This window comes from Lissotriton helveticus, chromosome 1_2 (genome assembly GCF_964261635.1).
Source record: "Lissotriton helveticus chromosome 1_2, aLisHel1.1, whole genome shotgun sequence".
In the NCBI taxonomy this organism is placed as follows: Eukaryota; Metazoa; Chordata; class Amphibia; order Caudata; family Salamandridae; genus Lissotriton; species Lissotriton helveticus.
This window is the reverse complement of record NC_136058.1, coordinates 38,364,028-38,381,618: the sequence shown is the minus strand read 5'-3', so window position 1 is coordinate 38,381,618 and position 17,591 is coordinate 38,364,028. Positions and strand designations below refer to the sequence as shown.

The window sequence follows — 17,591 nt, the reverse complement described above, 5'->3', positions numbered from 1 at the left end:
TGTACCTCTTGCTACAAGTGTGTGAAGAGCAAGGAAAACCATTAAAAAAGAATAGAAATAAACAATAGAAGGATGTGGGCGTCTCTAGCATGAACCAACTCCGGCCTGTGCAGACTCGTCTTGGTGAGCTATAATGATGCACAAGTGCCTACTCTCTAAATAAGGGGTTGGTAGGCAACCAATCTTTGGAAGTGCGTGCGAAGCAGTAACGATATATCATGAAGAGGTCAGGCATCTTGGAACTTTCCTTGGAAACCAAATATTGACGCCGACAATCCATCGCACCAAGTGGACGATGCAGCCGAAGGCACTGTGCCAACACCATCAGGGGGCATCAGAGTGCAATGCTCACCCACTAAGCAGAATACAAAAATAATTTCACCACAACGCAGAAGCTGAAACGTAGGTCCTCCCGCCGATACTATAATAGTCCTTTCCTGTAATGTTGGCCAGCTTCGGAGTCTTAGTGCTTGGTGGTTTGTTGTTCTGCCTCATGGTAATGTTCTTATCAGTGACAGGTATTATTGTACTGTTGGTTTATTTCGGTGACTGCTTAAACACGGGTGGTGCAATAAAAGCAAGAATGGGCAAACACTAACATTGGGCAATGTTGAAAGAAAATAACCGAGCAGGGATTTATGTTACTTCACAAATCTACTTCAAACAATATATAATCCTCTTAGAATGAAATGTAATCTCAAATACAGATATCTCACAAAAGATGAAAGAAATGTAAGAGTCCTGTTGGAGAGCAAACAATCAGAGCAAAATGTAGACAATCAATTCTACCAGCGGAAATAAACAGCTCCTACAGTATAGAATAATTAGTGGTAAAAAACAGAGCTCCTAGCAACTTGTTTCAAGTATTAACAAGCAAACAGTATCACTTGCTGCCTTACACCAATGTGCGCAGGTGCTTTTACAACCCAGCTATTAAAGATTAAATGCTCTTGGTATTTTAGGAAATACAACCCGCCTGGCAAAATGTGTGATTTCATTTTAAGTCCAATTGTAAACTAACTTAAATAGTGGGCAATTTAACCTTATGTAGAGCTGTTTTCGGGAGGCTAGTGCGACGTGAAAAGAGTTTAAATGGGCGTAAGCATAAGGACATTTTGAAATTCGTCCCGCAGCATTTTTGACCGTGTAACCTTACTGCACATAAGTAGTATACATTTTCGTGACCTTCAAAATTCCATGTTGTGCAGCCTATTACATTTCCCCTGTCCGAAGACAAACCTGACATTTTTCTCAAAGTTTGTGCAGCCCGATTAGTTATTCAAAGAATGCTCTGTACTGTTTTACAACAATATGGACAAAATTGAGACCATCATGCTAAAAAAAAGATGAATGGGATTTTTTATGATAAGCTTCTCTTTATTGAGATATTGTTCAAGATGAAATATCTCTTGGGCATGCACTGGACGGATCTGAATTGTTTGGCCTCATATATTAAAACTCTACTTCTCCAAAAATCCAATTCTTTATTTTTCCAGCATAAGTATCCTCCACCTCTATCCCATCCCTAGCAGACAGCCTCACCTCTCACTGCACAAGTATAATTTAACTCTACATTGCGGCTGTTATGTTTCATCATTTCTAACACCACTGCCACGAGGTTCCAGCGACTCCATATAAGGAACATTCGACATAACCTTCCCTTCCAAACAGATCATTCTTTGACGATTATGTTTGTAAAGAGCAAGCTAGGTTACTGCAGTAGTCTATGAATGGGACTCCCATGGTATGCAGGATTCACATAGGACAAGCTCACAATCGTTGCCAACCAGCAGGATGTGTGTCTGTGCAGAAGAGATAACAGTAAAATATATCAAACTCCTTTTGAGCGCCATGCCGGACACTGACACTCGACAGCACTCTCACATGGTCACATTTCACATCCCATATTGGTCCAAACGTGATGCCAGTAGCCTTCTCCTTCTCGTTTGCCGATCCCCTATGCTTAAATCATCTGAGCTTCTTCATCCTCTTCAATGCAGTGCTCTTTCCTACCATGGCAGAGCTATCCCTCCCCACCTTGGTTTAATAGCACCCTCTTTTGGAACTATACAAGAAACACACAGACCTGGAAATTTAAAATAGATATTTTTTCCCTTTGGGGTGATAAAGTGTCCTTGTGTTAGAAACGGGGTAGCGTGGTGTGGAGCGGGTAGACTAAACTAGGAGCATTGTGTAAAGCATCAGCGCAGCACACACTCACAGGCGACACACTGGACACACTACAAAAGAGACTCCACACAAAGTTGGGTGAAAACAGCATATGTATTATGCAAAACACATTAGAAAATCATCACAGTTATGAACATGGTGCCCACTGACACCCAGCGCCATCACAAGTCCAAGAATAAATGAAAGTCCATAAGCAATAATGTATCACCGATCGTACCTACTGGGTAAAAGACATGCACTTGGCATAAATCACTTTAGGCATTTATCAAGGCAGGTCTAAAAATTAAGCATAAACCTCATTAGAATGAAAAACACAACAGCATGAACATGTGAGCATAGGGGCGTATTATGCACAAAAACCATCAGTGTAAGGACATCAGGCATAGTCCTATTAAAGTGGGGCATAATGCATGAGGCATTATCAGTAAACATCCACACATTTGCATAAATGCAGTGTCATTAGGCATAAATAATGAGCATGAAGGCATGACATAGGGCATAAAAACCTCATTAGCATAAACGACATTAGCAATGGCATTAATATTAGGCCTTAAACACACTAGGCGCAACCATCAGCGTAACTGCATAATCACATGGGTGGAAAAACGTTAGTCATAACCATCAGCATCACATTGACAGGAAAACACATTATGCATGACAGTGGGCATAAAAACTTCAGCAGTGTAAGGGCCTTGAATGAAGGCCTAAAACGCAATCAGTAGCGCACACAGTGGCATACCAACAATGATTGCCCAAATGTTGCAGCTTAGTCTTTGGCGCCGCTGCGCCTGGGGAGCCCCTACTCGGGGACTCTCAACAACAGGCATGCACCACCGTTGCATCTGCCCACTGTCCAGCGGGGCAGTTGTGTTCAGGAAATCAAGCAGTGAGGCACTGGTCCATTGGAGTTCCCTTGTGGGACTCTAGACTTAAGACTAATGCCCAGCAAGACTTGCCAATATTGCAGCGGCCATCAGCTGCGGTGCCGCTGTGCAAACAAACACCCAAGGGCCAACCTGGCGCATTGGAGCCCCCTTGGTGCAGGTGCGCGCTCTTCTGCGGCGCAGCTGTGCTGAGCACCAGAAGAATTGGCTTACTGTGTCCTGGGTCATTGGAGCCCTCCTTCGGGACTCAGGGATCAAAGATGCCCCCTCGTTGCAGCGGCCCGCCACTGCGGCGCCGCTGAGGAAGAATGCAGCACTGCCCCCCCAGCTCTGGGGCGGCAGCCGGATCCAAGCACCACTCACCTGCAGGTAGGTCCAGGAGACTGGCAGCGGTTCCTCCTCTCGGCCGGCCGCCTGGGGTGACGGTCGGGCTCTTCTCGCTGGCACCGCTGCACTTCCCGGGCCATGGGGCAAAGTTTCCGTTGGCCCCCCCCACCACGTGGCACCTCTTCTGGCTTCACCCGGGCCCCCTCCTTGGATCCGGGGCTTCACTGGCCAGACACGCGGGGCTCCCACTGACACACGGGGCCCCACCTTCGTTCCTTTGGTCCGCCTGGCTTCCGGGTTGCTCCTTCCCCATCCAGGTTGCTGCAGGCAGCGCGGCGGCCCTCAATGGAACCGAGGGTCGCAGCGGTGACTCTCTTCTCCTTGGCGGCAATGCGGGGTGGGCCCACGCTTGTTTTGGTAAACAGCAATTTGTGGCAATGGGGGGTTGGCCCCCACTCAATCTAAAGCACAACTGCGGGGATGGCACCCACTCATCACAAATGAGCATAAACAAGTTGTAGGCTACTGTTGTATGTAACTAAGCATGGAAGGCGCCGCAAATGCGCGGGGTGAGCTCCCGCTGATTCAAGCCACAGGGGGAGTCCCTCTCACACCAGGATTCCTGCACAGCACGTCGGCAGCCCCGCGCTGCCATACCCACGCTCTCCACTTCTCCTGGCAATTTAGATATAGCACTCACGCTGCGCTAGGCGGCGGAGAAGTCCTTGGGGCTTGGATAGCGCAGCAGCACTCACAAGGCGCTAGACAGCAGGAAGAGCCCAATCACTCCAAAAATTCCACCCATGAGGTGCTAGGAGAACATGCAGGGGGTATTCCCTTACCAGACGTCAGCTGCAGGATCCACGCTCCTCCTCTCTTTGGGGATGGAGATATAGCGCTATGACAGCACCGCGCTGCAGGCGTCAGCTCCTCCTCTGGAAACCAGGAAAATAGGGCCTTCCAAGCGCTAGGGAGCTAGCGAGGATCCAGAGTCCCCCATAAGAAAGTAGTGCCCACACTCCTCACCTCCTTGGAATACAGACAGTCAAAGTATAGTGCTCACGAGGAGCTAGGGCAGCAGAGCAGTACAGGACAGCAGTTCCTAGAAACAGTCAACTCCCATAAAGAGGCACTTCTCCTGACATAGCAGTCTTCACTCCAGCACAGGCTTTCACTGGCCCTGTGGACCGCAGAGGGGTACAGATGGGCTCAGGGGCCAGCACACAGGCCCTTGCGGCGGTACCTCCTGGCAGAGTGTCCCCTCTCAATCAAGTCCACGCTCAGTCTGTCACATGGAGGCACAGCCCCCCTATATATACGCCCCTCACCCCACCTACCAGAAAGGGGCAGAACCTTCTAGAAGGCTCTCTGGGGAAACCAGGCCCACCTGGTTTTCGGGGAGGTTGCCAGGTTTCCCTCCAAAAGCTGCGGTGTGGGCGACAGACCCACCCCAGGGGGCGAGGTCAGCCTTGGTCACTCCGAACACTAGACCTGCAACCCACTTGTGGCAGCAGGCCCAAAGCACACAAACAGGGTGAACTTTTTAAAAGTGACATTTCTTACAAGGGTGAAAATAAATCTGCGTGCACCATTGCGCAGCATTTACTATTCGCAGTTCATCCACATACCAGACATGGCCTACCTTTTCTCTCCCATGGGGGTGTTCCTAATGTAAGCCCATGGGAGGCATACAGCAGACAAACTTTGCACTGCTAACCAGCGCTAAAGTGTCCAGAAACTTGACACCACCAGCTTCACAACAGCAAAAAGGCTAGGAGGAAAGGCAAAAAGTTCCGAAGGCTTCCATTTCTGGCATGATGTCTATGACTCGAAGATGGTTGCTAACTAGAAATAGTAGGGCTGGCCTAATTTGTGTGCCATACTACCTCAGTGGACAACCCTTCGTGAGAGCCATAAGATTAAAACCAGAAAACCTTGGATTGCTGGGGCATCTTGCAATCCAAACATCAAAAATAATAATTTACCTTTAAAAGAGCTGTTGTGGTGTATCTATTTGTCTTTTGCAAATTCTAAGTGTCACTCACATGATGATTCGCAATTTATTACATCAAATCAACATACTGTGAAACAGCACAGCCAGTTGAAAATGAAGAAAATGTACAGGGAATTAAATTTGGCAGTGAATTACGTAAAGCATGAACGAGCAGAGCAATGGGTAACCATGCTACAGACCTTAATATGGACCAGACTAAAGCACTGCTTCGAAATTTCTTGACCACACCTCCTAACTTATGTGCGTCCTACCCATTTTGCAGGGTTCTTAACTTATTTGGAGGGGCGGCCTAATGTGGACTTCACTAGCAATGCAGCAGCAAAACATTGCAGCCTCTGCCCTCTTAGTAGCATGCATTAGCCACCTCCCAGATTCAGGCTACAAAAACTGAATGAAAATATATTGAATTCCTTGCACACCTTCATGGGATTGATTGATAAAGTCCCATTATTATATTATCGGGGTGTGGCCAAGCCGGCGACCAAGATGGACGCACAGCATTTAATCTCCGCTAAGCACAGCCCGTAATATCTGCCGTTGAGCAACCCACCCCTCCAAAATTTTACTCTGCACGCTGCACACCGCAGCCTGCTGCGCTTTCGGAGGCCCAGCTGAAACAGGACCAGCAGGTGAGACTGAGGGCGTGGCTAGGGTGACCAACTGGCATAGGTGCAAATTCAGGACGGTGAGTGTAAAAATTCATGACAAAGGGACAAAATTCAGGACAAAAATTCAGGACAAAACTTCGGGACAAAAGTAAAGTTTTACAGACACGTCAGAGGTGGTCGCGCAATAGAATATAAGTAAGTAAATAGACAACCACCTAAGTAAAAGTCAAAATAAGTTTATATTAGGTTGAGATAATCGCGCACGTCAAGGTTTTTCAGTATGGTCGCAGCTTGCTACCTTAGACGATTCAAATTTGCATCTCGCTCCAGCAGGTACATTAGTCACCAGACCATGGTGAACCACACCTGAATATAAGTGAGGCCGCTTTTATTGTTGATTGAAAACTACTGGATATACAAGGAGCTTTGCAGTGCCAGTCCCCAGTAACAAAACCGCTCTCCCCCCTTTCTGCCTCCCAGTGAAACACTCAATACCCGGTCCGGCCAGTCCGGCCTTGCTACCACCCTCCATTGGTGCCCCTCATCTTCACTTAGACTGTCTCTCATGTGTATTTAATTTCTTTTATAGTGTTACTCATCCCAAGTATGTAGGGCAGGGTGTCGGAGTACGTTACATCACACACACATTATATAGAGACAATGACTCATATTAACGTGAAAGTCATTGTATAGGAAATGTTACTTAAGATAATGGGTGCTACAAGGTATTATCATTCTTTCATTCAGTCTTTCACCATTCATTCTGTCCTTCCATCTGTGTGCCCACCCATATCCAAACATATTCAACCATTTGCAAACCTATCCACCATATATCCTTCCATCCATCATTTCACTCGACCATCCCTCCATCCACCCTTTCACTCATCCATCATTCATCTACCCACCCTTTCACCCCATCCATCCATACAGTCATCCATCCACTCTTCCACCCATCCATCTATTCACTCACCCATCCAGCCATTTACCCTTTCACCCATCCAGCCATCCATTCACTTACTCATCCATACACCCATTCACTTGTCCATCATATACCCTTCCACCCATACATCCATCTATTTACCTTTTCTCTCATCCATACTGCCACTCATTCACTCATCCATCCACCCTTTCTTTCATTACCTACCCATTCCCCCTTTCATTCATCCATTCATCATTTCAGTAATCCATTCGGCTGTTCACACATTCCTTTACTTATTTACTCACCCACCTTTTCACATTATGAGCTGAGCCTTTGTCTGCAGAGTCGCAGACAGAAGAGGCCCATCAAGAACTTCACCTTGCTGTAGTTCCTAAAGCAAGGGGTGGGGGAGTGTTCACTATGCCCCTGCACATAGGCAATCTGAAAACGTAGAAGTCACGAGTCATGCATGATGCACAGTGCCAGGATGTGAGGTGACTGTGACATGGTGTTGTTTCCACGGCTTTAAGTGGTGTAAAAAAAACTTGGGGGTCTCTTCAAAGTGTATGTTCGATGTAATTAAGGGCGTGGTTTAAAACACCTAGGCAAAAAATCTGCACTTAGCATAGTCTTCCGCCTGTCTGGTATTATGTTATTTCTGTCATTGCATCAAGATGTATAATAAAGCAAGTATCAATACACCAAGAAGAAGCCAGGACTATTGGCTTTGTCAATGGGTGTTAGTTACTTAAAATGAAAAAGCAGTAACCAGGGCTTTGATGAATATAATAAAATGATGGAACAGTAAAAGAACGATAACCCCTTCCTTTCAACTTGTTTGTCAGGCTTTAATTAAACTGTTTTTTCACGTTGCAGCATGGGCGTTTTACCTTTTTTCTAACAGATTGCCCTGCTATACACTAAGGTAGGAGGAGGCCGCCACATGCTTTAGCACCCCAGACTGCCCCATTGACATTCTGTATGTGGCAATCCGCCGCAGACAGAATGACAATGGGCGGGTGGGGCTGCTCTTGTGCTCCAGGAGGAGCGCAAGGTGGCCCCATCAAGGGGGGGGGTGGGAGGGGGGTTGAGGCCTCTCACAGGGGAGCAGTGCTGCTCCCTGTGATGGCCAAAATTACGGACAAAAGGCGTCTGTAAAAGGGATCCTCACGGACAACAGACGTGAGGTCCCAATTACGGACGGTCCATTAAATTTACGGACGGTTGGTCACCCTAGGCGTGGCCGTGGCATACTTGGAGTCTCATAGCTTGGGATTACAGCAGGGAAGCACCGGACGAGACCTCATCTGCTGTGGAGGTCCGGGTTGGATCTCAACTGCGGCATTGGAGCTGAGGGCGCGCACCTGATTTGTACCACCTAGGATTCAGGCCGGTGGCGCTGTCTGATCTGCCCCAGGCCTGCTTTACCGCCGAAGATTCCAGCTAGCGCCAATTGACGCAGTGGCCTGTCAGAGTCACTCTGAACCCTTGGGTAAGACTCATATAGGCCGCTCGCCGGACAGTGGTCTCACACAGGGCCTGGTTCGACCAAGTCTGAATGAGTGGCAGCTAACATATAGGCTACAGTGGATGCTGCCACCTGGCTGCACTGAGATCTCTAGCCCCCTCCCTCTGCCTCCATTTGTTTAATCTGGCAGCCTTGCTGGTTAGCCCTGATGCTATTACTACTAGGGCCTGCAAGCAGATTTACCTTCTCTTTGCTTTCTTGCCTGCCTGATAACTTGAGGATGAGGCTTGTCCTAAACAATATTGTGGGGACGAACTGGGGGACTTAACTGTGTGCCTCTGGAGTTGAGATCCACTTCTCTCATTCTCTGCTTGCCATCAATGTCTCACATCTGGTGATGCAGGCTGACCTGGTGACTCTTTACACTTTATTTCTCCTGTCATGAAGTGCTCCCTACTGCACTGTCTGCGGCATAGTTCCATATTAACTCTGGGTGCTCTTTCTTTCTTCTAAATCATGCACTACCCAGGGCCTTTGATTGGTGCTCCATCTCCTGCAACTGCTGTGCCCGCTGCCTTATCACTTCTCCTCTGCATACGTTTGCACGACTGCCCTTCTACGCACAGCCTCCTAGTATGGTTCGTTCCGGCTCTCTTTTCTCAGAAATATGAGCATTTGTACTACAATGGGACGTGGAGATCTCAGGCAGCAACAACTTACCGTCAAACCAGCTAAGACCCCTCACCACCAATGCACACCCTCTTATTTCACTTGTGCCTGGGAAGATACAATGGCTGACTCTCCACCAGATGGCAAGGCCGCAATTATGGCCGAACGTCAAAGCAGCTTTAAATCTATGGAATCTAGATGTGACACGCTACACAACATTTTTATGCCATGTCTGAGTGGCTGGATCGGCATTATGTGAGGCTCAATGGTGTGGAGTACAGAATTTCAGAGATCGTGGCCGCCAATGCTGACACAATGAAGCGTCATGAGCAATTAGAGCATATCATCAATACTCCTCAGCAAAGAACAAAGACTTGGATGCCAGATCCCGTCGTAACAATATTCGTATAGCTGGCATAGCAGAATACACCCAACACAGGGTGATTGGATGTCTTTGTGGAACACTTCTTAGTGGAGCTTTTCGACAGGAATTCCTTTACTGATACTTTGCGGTCGAACAAGCACACTGCACACTCGGTGCCAGACTCCTCAATTTTTAGAGACCGTGACACCGCTTTATGAATGGCTCGGGACAAGGGTTCGCTACAATACCAGGGATCTCAAACTTCACTATATCTCGACTACACCCCATTGGCCCAAGAGCCAGGTCTCAAATTTATGGACGTTAGAACCACCCTCCAAAAGGTGAGTCTAAAATACGGGATGCCCTATCCTGCACGCCAACAGGGTGAACTTGATGGCCGGCATCATGTTTTCAACCCCTTGCAGATGCTGAATGATTCTTCAAGAAGCACACTTCTGCCTCACTCCCCACCTAGCACTAACCCGGTTGCTGCGGCTGCTGCAAACCTGCCACCCGCCTCCCCTGAAACTCATTCATCGTGAATTCCCCGTTACACTTTAATACTCTGTGAATGCAGTCAGCTACAGCCTGTTTTATGTTATGTGCTGTCTCTGCAGGCCCATGCCGATTATTTTTTACAGTGAATTATATTGTGCCATGCTATTTCTTCTTATATTGCTCAATGACTTTTGTCAATTATCAATTAGTGTCCATTCTGGGTTTTGCTTATCCGGCCTTTGTCACCCCTATTGTGTACACCAGTATGTTTATATTTTTGCACTCTTTCTGGGCTATTTGGGTTCTCCAAGCTTCATTTCAGGTGGGGTGGGGTCTATCGTTTAATTGTTTGAAGTTTCCCATTTTGAAGCCTTGTGATATGCATTGAGTCTACCCCTCTCAGTTTTATTCATAGGTAATTTTGATTTTCAACATTATGCCCTCAGCCACTAGTATAGGCACAGTATAAACATTCTCTTGCATGGCATGGAATATGAAAGGGTTGCACAATCCCTGAAAATAGAAACAGGTCCTTGCTTATTTACGTCGCCATGTAGTTCAGGTGGCATTCCTTCATGAGATGCATTTGACTCCTGGACTACATTGTAGGTTTGCATCCTCCTTGGGCACGCATCACTATTTCTCCCATTATAGTTCCTATTCCCATGGGATTCGCATCTTGATATATAGTGGTGTCCTCTTCCAGTTGACACAAACTACCTTGGACCCTGCGTGTTGAGACTTATTTGTGATGGAGCAGTGGGCAGGTCATACAGTGTTACAGGTAAACGTGCATGCACCAAGCACCTACTCCCCTGACTTCTTTGGCTTTAAGGTCTTTGTGAGGAAAGCATGCAGGGGTGCGTCGTGCTATCCAGGCTGACCTAAGATAGAGGACAGGCTCCAAGTGCTAGACTCTGCTGATAGGGGAGTTTCACAAGCCCATCAGATCAATGATAGATCCAAATTAATGCACGAGTTCCACGACCTCGCCCAACGAGAAGTAGCCTTCCTGGGAAAATATGCAAGGGTGCATTCGGTATGGTGAGGGTGAGCACCCCGGCCAAATGCTGGCTTGCTTGCTTCATCCCCCATATCAGGCCACATATGTCACTCATTTGCGGTGACTGGATTGCACTGACGTTACCGATGATGCCTCCATTTTGGCAGACTTTATTGATTACTATAAGGCACTTTACATGTCTTGCCCTGGCACCGGTGAAGAGGTTCTATCAACTATCTGTCTGAAATTGCCATGGTAGGGCTCGAGGCCGGCCAACAGCAATTCCTTGTTGCCCTAATTACATGTGAAGTAGTCTCACAAGCCATATAGGACCTGAGTGGAGCTACAACCCCCAGCTCTGATGGGCTCATTTCCAAGTTTTACAAAGCTTATAAACCGCTACTGGTCCTGCATTTATTACATATGTATGCTGACTCTCTTGAATAAGGCTCTCTCCCCAATACATTACCGGAGGAAGTCATAAGGTCTTTCTTAAGCTAAATAAGCTTCCTTTCCAATGCTCCTCGTATTGGCCAGCATCCCTTATAAATTTAAACACTGAAATACTGGCCATGGTTTTAGCTACCCGTCTTTATCTATTGATGGATCGTATATTTTCTCCTATGCAATCTGGCATTATATCAAACTGCCCCAATTCAATCAATCTTCACACTTTATTCGCAGTGATCAACCAAATCTCTCCCACTGTTTCTCAGTAGTTGTGCTATTAGATGCCTAAAAAGCATTCGATTCCCTTGAATGGTCCTTCCTCCATGTCACGTTGACAAAACTGGGCACGTGTAACGACTTTCGTAAATTAATTTGCTTGCTGTACGAAGACCCATTGGCCTGGCTATGCCTCAATGGTACACTCACATAACCTTTCTCTTTCACAGGTGGTACCCAACAGGGTTGCCAACTCTCTCCTCTCATATTTATAATTGTCATGGACCCTTTAGTTTACCATCTGCAGGAAAAACATCTTCATAGGGGCGTTAGATTTCCACATAGGACATTATTAGCTTCTCTTTATGTAGACCATGTTATGTTGTTCGTCCCTGACCCCACAGTCAATTTTCCTCCACTTGTGCGTGAGGTGCAGCAATTTGGTGTTTTCTCAGGTTTACATAGCAACTGCAGGAAGTCCGAGTTATTCCCACTCACGGATGCCACTGTGCCTTGAAACCATGCTTTTCCGCCTGATATGGTGCATGGATTCCGCCAAGTATTTGGGCATTTATATTCACAGAGAGCACTCTGAGGTTATCCGTCGCAACTATGGGCCGGCTTTAACGAAACTTTAAAACACAGGTGAAAAAGTGGATTAAACTCCCACAGGGCTTGGTTGGGCATATAGCTTTCTTTATCTTTTTTTAAACATTCCCTATGCCCTAACTAACAGTTTTTTCACCTCTTCGTGAGGTTTACTCTTTCGGCGTGTATGGGTCGGCTCCCGGCCTCGCATTCGCTGAGAAGTCCTCACACTCCCTTATGATCGCAGAGGATTTGGAGTCCCTGACCTCCAACTTTATTTCTATGTAGCCCAAGCGCATTACGCTTACTACCAGTATCATCCAGATGCCCGGTTGCCATTCCTTAAACCTGAAAGGGCACAACTACCACATCTTTCACTTGCTAACATACTGCCTCAAGGGCTCCCCTGTGATCCGATTACAATTCAGACCCTTGGTACTACTAGCTGGGCATTGTTTAAACTATTACGCTACCTTGGTGGAGATGCTCTCTATTCCCCACATATCCCGCTTATAAACAACCCTTGGCTTCCACTCACTCATGAGTAAATTGAGCAGCACACTCTTCATGCTCATGACTTGCGGGTTGCCGGCGAACTGTTTATAGTTGGTATACTCAAGCCAGTTCTACGATGGCCAAGGGAGGACAATTGTAAACTATGGACAGATTCACTTTTTATCGACTGCACAGCACACTATATGCTGTGCGTCCTACTTACACGACTGAACCTAAAGATCTCCTGCCTCTTACATTAATGATTGCGTCCTCAGACAATGGTCACTTTGTCTCTAAAGTATATCATACTTCTCTACAGCTGAAACCTGCTGGAGCAGAGAGAGCCTGGGCTGTGAGGGAACGCGATCTGGGTGCCCCTATTTCGGACAAGATCTGGAATTATTGCTGTATGCAGAAAAAACTCATTTCAGTATTCACCAGCATAAGATATTGCAATATAAATATCTCCACAGAGCTTACACCACCCCCGAGGAGCTGGCACAATTTGATCCCAATAGATCCCATAAGTGCCCAAAATGTCAGGCAAATCATACAGACTTCTCCCACCTGACATGGACTTGTGTGATGATAGCATCCTTTTGGAAGGATATCTTCTCCACTATGTCTCTTATGATCGAGCAAGCACTCTCTGCTGACCTTCTTGTGGCTTTATTGGGGTATGTTAAGCCACTACCACTGGAACTACGTTGTTTTACTGCTATTGCTCTACTATTAGCCAAACGACAAATCTCCCTATATTGGGGAGTTCGCACCCTCCACAAAGTAGCAGCCTGGATGAAGGACTTGGCCTAATGTTCTCCTTTTTATTATTATCTACTTTGGAATATTTCATGTCTTTTACAGTTTTTTTCTTGTCATAAATGTCTCTTGTTTACCATATGTATCCCTTTCTTTTGTTGGGTATACTGTTGTACTACATTAAAAAACATTATTTTTATAAATCCGGTAATTGGCTTTACTGTATGTATTTGTTGAAAAAATGATAAATATTGTTTTTTTCAAAGTCACATTATCAATGCATACATATAGTGTTTCGGATTTTGGAATATATGTAGAATCACTTACCGATTCGGAGGAATCTGATTGGTCTCCATCATGTAGGTTGTTGCGGCCATAGCTGCTTTTGGGGCCAGTAGGTGGACGTGGAGAAAACAAAGGAATGCCATCTTCCTCAGGTCTTTTTGACCGATCAACCTACGGAGATATGACAGTTTTCATTTTTACTTATTCACAAGAAAGCAGAACAATTAATTCAACACTGCTAAAGCGGACGGTGTCATGCTAAAGGAAATATACATAGGTAAATGTAAAAAAGCATAATTTGGGTTGAGAGGCCCTTTTTGGTACAGTGTGTGATTAATGCAGGAAGGCAGTCAGTTAGTTAATTAATGTAATGAGAAGTAGGAATGCAAAGCTGCAACCCTCTCCAGTGTGACTACTGGAATGCCATTAACCATTTCTCTACAGTATCTTTACTTTATTTTTTAGGTCTCGGTACTATCCGGTTCGGCAGAACCGGAAGTAGAGAGATCTTATGTTACTTAGTAGGCTGCTTTATCCCGCCTCTGTTTTCGTCTCTCCTCCATTGGCTGGCTTCCTAAACAGAGGCCAGCCATTGGAGGAGAGAGCCGTCCCTCCAAAGAAGCTCCGTCTTTTTCGGATTTGGGGGCGTGATTTTTTGCGTTCTTTAGACAGTGACGTTGCCTGTCACTCAGAAACACACAACCACGCCCCCGATTCCGAAAAATTCAGAAGCTTGAGGCCGCCATTTTGTTTCACCGCAGTGAAGGTGAGCCTCGAGCCTCTGCCCCCGTTTGTGCCGTTTAAAATACTCCTCTTATTGTGTTGCCAGTGTTTACAGCAAGCATGGGCGTCTCCCCTTGCCCCTGACCCCTGCAAAGTGCCCCCACTCCCCCCCAGCAGAGCACACACGGACAGCAGACGAGCCCGCTTTTCACCCCCTGCATCGGTGAAGGAGGCTGCCGGAATACTTAACGATATACCCTGCAGTACCTCCCTTTGTCCCAAGAGGGCCGGAGCAGTGAATCAACCTTGGGCCGCACACTGAAAATGATAAAACAATATACTGTTCCTTTTAGGTTACGAGTCCTAGAAGCAGTGCTTCAGCATTACGTAAAGTCTACTCCCACCAGAGTTCTTTAGTTGGGGAGCCAGGTATAGTGCAATGGAGGTGTGAAGGCATTTTGAGGGATGCAGGCCATGTTGAATATAGGTCTGGCCTCAAAGGGAAGTCAACAAAGCGTTAAAAGTACTAATGAGATATGGTCCTTCCTTTTATACTCAGAGGCTAAATTAGCTGCTGCATGTAGAACTGCTTTTTGTGGAGCCTGGAGCAATCGCTATGAAGTTTAAAAAAGGGAATGAAAAGTACATTTTGCCTAGACAGAAAGAGTTTTCTACGTACTAAGAAATCCAAGCAGCTTCAATTAACTTCACAAGTTCTAAAAAATAATAGCGGATGAATATTAATTACTATGTGCCCCCACTACCCCCCAGCAGAGCACACACGGACAGCAGACGAGCCCGCTTTTCACCCCCTGCATCGGTGAAGGAGGCTGTCGGAATACTTAACGATATACCCTGCAGTACCTCCCTTTGTCCCAAGAGGGCCGGGCCGGAGCAGTCAATCAACCTTGAGGTGAGTCTGGGTCCCGGTTCTTACTCGGTAGCAGCTGGAGGCACACGCGAGAGAGAAGGGCTTCTCCCCCCTTTAACACCCGCGGGGCAGGAAGCTCTCCTTCTACACTCCCGCAAACCCACCCCAAACAGCAGTGGGGACTCGCACCATCACCGTGTGGGCGATAAAGAGTAACAAAAAAAGGGAAGAGATTTAGGGAAGCCTGGGGGATAGCTCGGGAGGTTGAGAGGTTGCTGCGTGATCTGTGTGTGAACTGCAGTTTACGGCTTACAATCCATTTAGGGGCCTGGGACAGTACAGTCCGTGACGCGTGATATGTACAGAGTACATATTAAGTATTATTGACAGCAGGGGTCTGTAGGATGAAGTACAAAAAGGGCTGCAGTATGCGTATTGATAAAGCAAAGAAAGGGTTGTATAGAGGGCAGTGCGACCGGGCCCCCGCACCGGGCGCTGACTTCAGGTGGGGGCGCCGTGCTTACAAGTATATAATATGGTTTTAAAAGCACCTGTATATTGTGTGTGCAAAGGGCGCTATTTCCATGGCATATCACGGATGTATATTTTATGTTATCTGCTAAGAGAACCTCCTACTGTCCCAGACGTCTTTCTTCGACAATGGGGGGTATGCATATTTGTTAATTGCTTTTAAACTTGCTTTTGTTGATAGTTGAATTTCGCCAGTTTGCTACAAAATAAAATGAACTACAACATATTCAGAAACAAGGTAAATAAAAATAAAAAAACTTGTGAAAAATGCAGAAATATGGAAAGTGAAATGTGCCAATTTGCGTTAAGTAGCGCATGGTGCGCAATCTTGCCGCTTTGTGGTGCTGCAATAAAAGGTGATCTTAATGTCTAGGCTCTTTGGTACTTGTTAGATGAATCTTCCATTTGCCCTCCTTCTCCTCTCTCCATTCTCCCCCAACGGGATCTGTGCACAAGTGCATATTTCTATGGCAGATGCATTGACCCACTTCACTATATTTCTCTGATGTGGACGGCACCCTAAACCATTTCTTAATATCCTTGGTGAGTACCTCTAGTTGTGATTCGAATGTGCCTGCAGATCTCTTGATCACATCTTGGGCGTCGCCCCTTGCCCCTGACCCCTCCAAAGTGCCCCCACTCCCCCCCAGCAGAGCACACACGGACAGCAGACGAGCCCGCTTTTCACCCCCTGCATCGGTGAAGGAGGCTGCCGGAATACTTAACGATATACCCTGCAGTACCTCCCTTTGTCCCAAGAGGGCCGGACCGGAGCAGTGAATCAACCTTCTGGGCCGTGTTCGGATGTGTACATTTATGTCGGTAGAGATGCTGTTTTTACAGATGTTCTCTTCACTGCCACATCAGCAATCCTGCCCCCAGGCTGCAATGCAATGTCTTCTGTATCCAGCAGGTTCTCTCTCGTCTCTTCTCTTCGACAGCAGGAGAGTTCCTCCCAGTCACAAAGATTCCCGACCCCAGTCGAGAAAAGATCTGCCTCCTCGGAGGAATGATTGACGTCTAAGATTTCTATTCAAGAACACGTAAGAGAACAGTGGTGTCCATTCACCAGATGCCGAATGACTCTGCCCTTTTTCATGTACTTTCTTTACTCAGACTTCCATAATCTGCCACCTTAATTTAAATGGTAGTTCGGTGTCATCCACTGTTACAAGTCCCAGAATGCACTGATTGTTAAATGTAAGCTCGGCGAAGGTGTTTCTTCCTTCAGTGAGAGGGAGTCATCTGGTTACCAGTAGCGTAGCCCTCTGTCTGGGGCCCAAGTGCAAGAAAATGAAATGTGTGTCGTATGACAATATCCGGTCAGTGGCACTTAAGGTAAGTGCCAACTCCTTGAGCACAACGTTGACAATACCATTTATTTATGTTTAAAAAAAAAAAAGAAAATGAAAAAAAGTCATGAGCAATGCCAATAGCTCTACCTTTAATAATGCCGAGACCATTGCATTGTAAATGCTTGTTTCTAAATCCTGGTCATGTTCATCTACACAGCTCTTCAAATGGATCTACTTTCTTTTGAGGTGTGGTAAATGGGGTTACTGTTTGAGGGTGAAACCCTGCTCAAACAGCAACCACAATCCCTAGAAGGGTGAGGCAAAAGCAAAATTCTAATTAACCTGAACTCAAACCTCTGGTAGCTTGGCGTAGAGCAATGTGTAAATCATTTGTGCAGCATTTGAAACAGTAATAAGGTGAAAACAAGATACTT

General features: G+C 46.5%; 1 protein-coding gene across 1 annotated transcript in view; it reads right to left on the bottom strand.

Annotated features, from left to right (window-relative positions):
- ERICH3 (glutamate rich 3) overlaps positions 1 to 17,591 on the bottom strand; it is a 594,366-nt gene that overhangs the window by 410,243 nt on the left and 166,532 nt on the right. The window contains exon 5 of the mRNA XM_078668660.1: positions 13,780 to 13,908. Within this exon, the coding sequence (XP_078524786.1) occupies positions 13,780 to 13,908 (129 nt within the window). The remainder of the gene's footprint in view (positions 1 to 13,779; positions 13,909 to 17,591) is intronic.